The sequence below is a fragment of the Netta rufina genome, assembly GCF_964035555.1.
Source record: "Netta rufina genome assembly, chromosome: 2".
NCBI classification, from domain to species: Eukaryota; Metazoa; Chordata; class Aves; order Anseriformes; family Anatidae; genus Netta; species Netta rufina.
This window is the reverse complement of record NC_140124.1, coordinates 157,424,946-157,430,537: the sequence shown is the minus strand read 5'-3', so window position 1 is coordinate 157,430,537 and position 5,592 is coordinate 157,424,946. Positions and strand designations below refer to the sequence as shown.

At 48.6% G+C, this 5,592-nt stretch overlaps 1 protein-coding gene across 1 annotated transcript; it reads right to left on the bottom strand.

Moving 5' to 3' along the window:
- Positions 1 to 804: 804 nt before the first annotated feature.
- Positions 805 to 5,359, bottom strand: LOC311207095 (ly6/PLAUR domain-containing protein 2-like; the record flags this gene model as incomplete). Its single annotated transcript, XM_084282995.1, has 3 exons — positions 805 to 1,013; positions 1,773 to 1,892; positions 5,308 to 5,359. The coding sequence occupies 3 exons, from the start codon at positions 5,357 to 5,359 to the stop codon at positions 805 to 807; spliced, it is 381 nt and encodes a 126-aa protein (XP_084139121.1).
- Positions 5,360 to 5,592: the final 233 nt, after the last annotated feature.

The following is a 5,592-nucleotide window of genomic DNA, read 5'->3' as shown; positions in this document are numbered from 1 at the left end:
GCTGGGGGCTCTGATTGCAACCTGAGCTCGGGCAAAGGGCTGCTGGGGGTTTGGGCTGGCCAAACTTCTGGATTTGCTTTTACGAGTCTAAACTGCCTTGGCTTGTTCATCCTGGGCATCTTACGAGCTTTCCAGAAATGCTTTCCATCTCCATGCACGATGGCTGAGCCCTTCTGAACTCATTCCATGGCTTATTCTAGAGAGAATTAAGTTCCAGCTCTCTGCATCTGCAAACCACACTCTGCTGAGCAGGTATTGGAAGGGGTCCAACATCCAACTGCCTCTGGAAATGGCACCCAATGTGGAAAGAAAAGAAGCCAAGATGCTGATGGAGGGTTCCAGCTTTTGGGGAGGTTGCGCATTGAAATAAGATAGAGTCACATGGGTGCATGTTTTGTGGGAGCTGAGGAAGATCTGGGAAAACAGCACCATTATGTCCAGCGTGCCTGCAGCCCCTGCTGTGGATGAAGATCATCCCCAAGCACCACACTTGGTGGTTCTGCCCAGTCCCTCCTGCTGTGCAGAGCCGCCGTTCTTCATGGTGAGGAAAGCTGCAAGGCGAGATGTGGGTCCTGGGGACCAGAAGCAACCAAAGGTGAAGAACATCTTAACAGCTGGAAAATGGAAATTTGAGGGGTTTAGGTCCAGGCGCCCAAATTTTTGCCTCGAATCCACAACACTGAAGGTGGGTGAAGACACACTTGAGCAAAGAAGGTTTTCTCCCAAGGCATCTTAAAGTTCACAAGGCATCTTGGCAGAGATAGGGGAGGAGATGCTTTGGTCGGAGCAGGGGTGCCCATGGCTTCACAGAGCGCGCTGGAGGAGTGTGCCAACAACCAAGGCCATTAGACCCAGTGCTGAGGAGCTGCTTCTCTCCCCTTTGTTCTTGGTGTCATCAGAGCAGAGGTCTGTGTAGCAGCATGTCGTGGGCCTGCTTGAGCCTATTCCATTGTAGTCAACACAGGTCTCATCACACTTTCTGGTCACGGTGATGTTGCCGAAAAAGGGGTAACCTGAAATGGATGCATTGGAGGACGGGGGGAAGGAGAAGAGAGAGAAAGAAATGGTGAAGAAAAGCACAGAACACTGGAATTGAGCACCACTGGCTTTGTGCAATGGAGGGGAGTGAAAAGCATGGTGTTTTTAGGTAAATAAAGTCAAATGAGGGGTTGACTGTCTTTAATCCACAGGTGCCTGTAACTCAGACTGCTCTTTGTCTAACAGGTCCTCTGGTTCTCCCTGCCATCTCCCTCTGTCCCTCCTGCTCCTTCCAGATTTCTTCTACTGCAGTCAAAAGACAAAAGTCCCTTCATGTTTTGTTCAGGTAGGTTGCTCCTGTGATAGCTTTGCATAGGAGATGACAATGCCAAGAAACACTGGTGCAACACTAACACGTTCAGGTTGTTTTTCTCTCTGGGGTGAGAGTTGGTGTTAGGTGAGGCTGTCTACAAATGAGAGTGTCCCTGGGTTTCTGCAGTGTGTTTGCACACATCTGCAATGTCAGGATCTGTAATGCAGAGGGGTGGGAAAGGCAAAACAGACTGAGTGAGTGGGGTGAATGCTGTGTGCTTCACGATGAAGCCCTGAGTCTGATGGACTTCCCTGCTTCCCACCTTGGATAAGTCCACCTGGATTCTTACTGTTAGAGGATAACCAAGGCAGGATCTGGGAAAAGGAGAGGGAAGCAGGGGAGAAGTTTGTGAGATATTTTGGCCCACAAAGCTGAAAATCATCTTGCTCGATGACCACCCAAAGAAAGCAATGAGACTTACCCATGTCTAGAGAGTGCAGCGTCGTCGTGCACACCTTGGCATTCGGGGGACACACGGTGGGTGTTCTGCAGTCATTAATGTCTGTTGGCTCCTTGCACGTGTAACACCGCAGAGATTGGGCTGCAGAGGGGGAAAAGAAGGGATTTGAGTCGGTCACAGCAGCAAAGGCAGACAGCAAGGCTGCAACTTCTCTGCTCAGTGGTAGGGATTATGTGACTGTGCTTCACCCCCAGAACCAAGATGCAGAGACCTTGGAAACTAAGCACAGCTGGAGACAGTAACAAAGCTTTGTCAAGGGCAAAGACCAAACCCCAGCATCAAAGGATGAGGTGGGTGTTGCAGGGAGCTCAGCATCATCACTACTTCAGGGGACCATCATCTTAAAAAGAGCAGATCTAGAGGGAAATCTTGCTTGAGCAGCTTGAATAGCATCGCTGGAGGGTCCTGGCCCATCAGCAGTTTGGTGATCAGTCTATTCAGTGTGACTGTTTGCTGTTGTTCTGCAGACTCAAATAACAAAACTGTATCAGCTTCTTAAAATGAATCCAGTTTTAAATAGAGGGAATCAATCTGACCAGAATTAGGACATATTGCTGTTTTGTGCATCCTGTGTAAGACCTGCTGCAGCACAGGGCGAAATCGCTCCTTCTGTTTAGAGCAGCATTCACCTGCAGCCCCTCCACCCACAGAGACAGTCACTGAAGTTGAATTTCCAGGGCTCCTTCATGCTTATTTAGAAGGTTTTCCGCAGAACTTAGTAACTGAGAGCAGAATTTAAATTTCAGAGCTGTACCGGAGATCTTAAGGGATGAATGTGTCCTAAAAACACTTTCATCAGGAGCTGTTGCTGGTTTTTAAAAGCAATGATGCTACAAAGCTCTCGCTGGCTGCTGCTGACACAGGGACACCTTTACATATGCAAGCCTTGATCTCAGCAGTTGCTCAAAAGTCTCCATACAAGACCTGCCCATCCACAGCCAGCAGATACAGAGCATGCATGTTGTTTTTTTCGGAGTCGTGCTGGTTTGGCTCGGTGACAGAAACCAGCCCAGTCTGATGGTTTCTATCCTGTGCATTTTCCAGCAAGGCAGCAGCAGCTGGAGAGCCACCCAAATGTATCCACCGCCATCTATTGGTAAAATTGCGGAAATACGGTGTTTTCTCGCCGCTAATTCTGCAGCACCTGCTGTTGGAGAGAAACTGCTGGGACTGCCATAAGGATAAATATTTCCGAAGGTATTTATTTGAACACTTGACTTCAGAATGGATTTTCAGGGCATCTATTTCTTTTAGCATCGCTTGTGAAAAATTCAGCTGTGCAGCAGAGTTCACATGCTGCAAAAGTTTTCTCCGTCCTCTTTGCAAAGGTAGGAAGGGATTTTCTGTTTGAGAAGTCATGGTGTGCTGGTGGCCATCTCCTCTGTCAGCAGGTGTGGTGGAGCCATCCCTGTTTACCCAAATCGAGGATTTTGGTAGATAACTTCAAAATGACCCAGAAGAGTTTGTTTATCTTTTTTTTTGTTTGTTTGGTTGGTTGGTTGGTTGTGCACTTATAGTGCACACTGGGAGAAATCACGATTATCAAGCTGGCAAGCATGGGAATGCTTGTGGGTGTGTAGGACCTGCTTGTGTATGGGTGGAGCAGTGCTAATTTAAATTAAGTGAGGAACTGGTCTGCAACCTTTGAGCTGAGCTGATTTCCAAACCTGTCCAATTCTCTGGGTGAGCAGGACAGTACCATGGGGTCTGGAGAAATTGCTTCCAATCAAGAACAAGTTTAGGAGAGAAAACCATCACCACCTCACCCCTTATTATTCAGCTGAGTCTGGATGGAGCACTCAGGCCACTGTTTTCTGGGGGAAAATTGTAGTGGAAGAGGAAAGCCCCAAACTGTAAGGACCAGAGAAGAAGAAATGACCAGAAAAGACAGTGCTGTGTCCAGAGCTGAGGCCAATAATTACTGTCCATCACTCTCTGACAGCACCTTGATTCCTTCTGGAGGGTGAGCAATGTACCTTGAGCCATGCACATATTCCTGAGCTGCAAGTGCTGCCTAGGCCAGCTGCCTCCCATAACACTATTCTCCCAAAATACATATCTGCCTCAGTCTCAATGATAAAGCAAAGGATGATGATGTCTCTCTGCTCCCATAAAGTGCTTCAGGACCCATGGGTGGAAACCTGCTCTGTCAGCTCCTCAGCAACCCCATTAAACCCAGTGCGACACTAGAGGGGGGCAAAGAAATACATAATATGCCACCTCTGAAGTGCCTTGAAAGAAAAACAAAACAAAACAATAATAATAAAAAAAGGTACTGAACTTTAATAAATTGCTGTAGTATTATGGAAGTAACTGCACCTGACCTGGTTGAGCCCTATGGTGTGTTCAACCCAGAGCAAGTAAGGAAATGAAATGTTCAGCTTGAGCTGGGTTTGTTTCAAAGACATATGGAAGGAGGAATGAGGGTAGAGGAATAAAAAAAACAATGCAGCTTGATGGAGAGACCCAAGACAAATCTGGGCATAGTGACTTGCAAGGTGTATGCCTTACAGCCTTCTTTCATTTGTGACTCTCTGAATACCAAAATGCCTCCAGATAAGGGTGTTCAAGCCCTGCCCAGGCTGCCTTTCCTTTCGAAGTTTACAGAGTCCAATTAAATTAGCCTGAGGATTTCTGGCACCCATGGGATAGAGGCTGAATCACAGAATCACAGAATGGTTTGGGTTGGAAGGGACCTTATAATCTAAGTTCAACCCCCTGCCATTGTGTGTGTGTGGGAGGGAAGGGGACACACACAGGGTTTGTGTCACCCCAAGAATGACTATTCCAGGCCAAAAAATCACAAAAATATGCACAGCAATGACTGGACCTCACTGCTAGCTTGCCCAAGACTCTGATCCAGCAGAACCAAGCCCAAACATACCCGAGGGAATTTCTTATCTCAACCCATCTACTAATCTGTAGAAATCAGTGCAAACCCTAGAGCTGGTGGTTTCATTAAGCTTCCCCAAATCCCTAGAGTTATTTCTCATATTCTAGCCCATATCTTGCTCTTTGTTTTTCAGCCCTTCTAGTAGCCAGCTGTGAGGTAGTAGGGATGTCAGGAGATCAGGATGAACGTACCCCATCCCATCCCTGAGGGGACAGGTTGGCAGCTTGGCTGGAGGCTGCCAGCTCAGGTCTTTGCCCACACTTGCTCTCCCTGTGCCATGTGGCTGTCATTCACTCCGTGGCCTTATGAAGCCTCGTGTCAGTCCCCTCCACCCTAGGGTGCGGTGTGAGCAGGGCTGGGTGACCCGTGACCACCCATGGGTCCAAATGGTCTGCAGTGCTCTCCAACAGCCATCACTGTTCTCCTCACCAGGAAAGTGCATCTCCTTTCCCCTCTCATCCCCTCCGTTGACCTTCTTAAACACATAAGGACATTATTTCCCCTATCTAGGGATTACCAGGTCTTTCTGCATTGTTGCCTTCCCCCTCCCTTCTCAGACATTTCCCAGGGGGTCCCATGATGTTAGGAATGCAGGATCCTTACCCAGCTCCACGCACGCCAGGCCAAGCAGCAGCCCCACCAGAAGCGACTTCATGCTGAGAGCAGATCCGTGCAATCTGGACAGTAAAGGCGAGCGGCTCACGGGGAGCTTTATATGTCTTTCCACCCTCCACCTCCTCTTGATCCGGTGGGCGGATTCCCCTGGGGTAAGCAGGGGAGAGCTCATCTCCAGCCTGGATTGGGATTTGTAGAGGAACGAGTTCCCAGAGAGGTGACATCACCGCGATGAGCAGACTCCTGCCGTACCGCATCTCCTCTTCGGGTTTA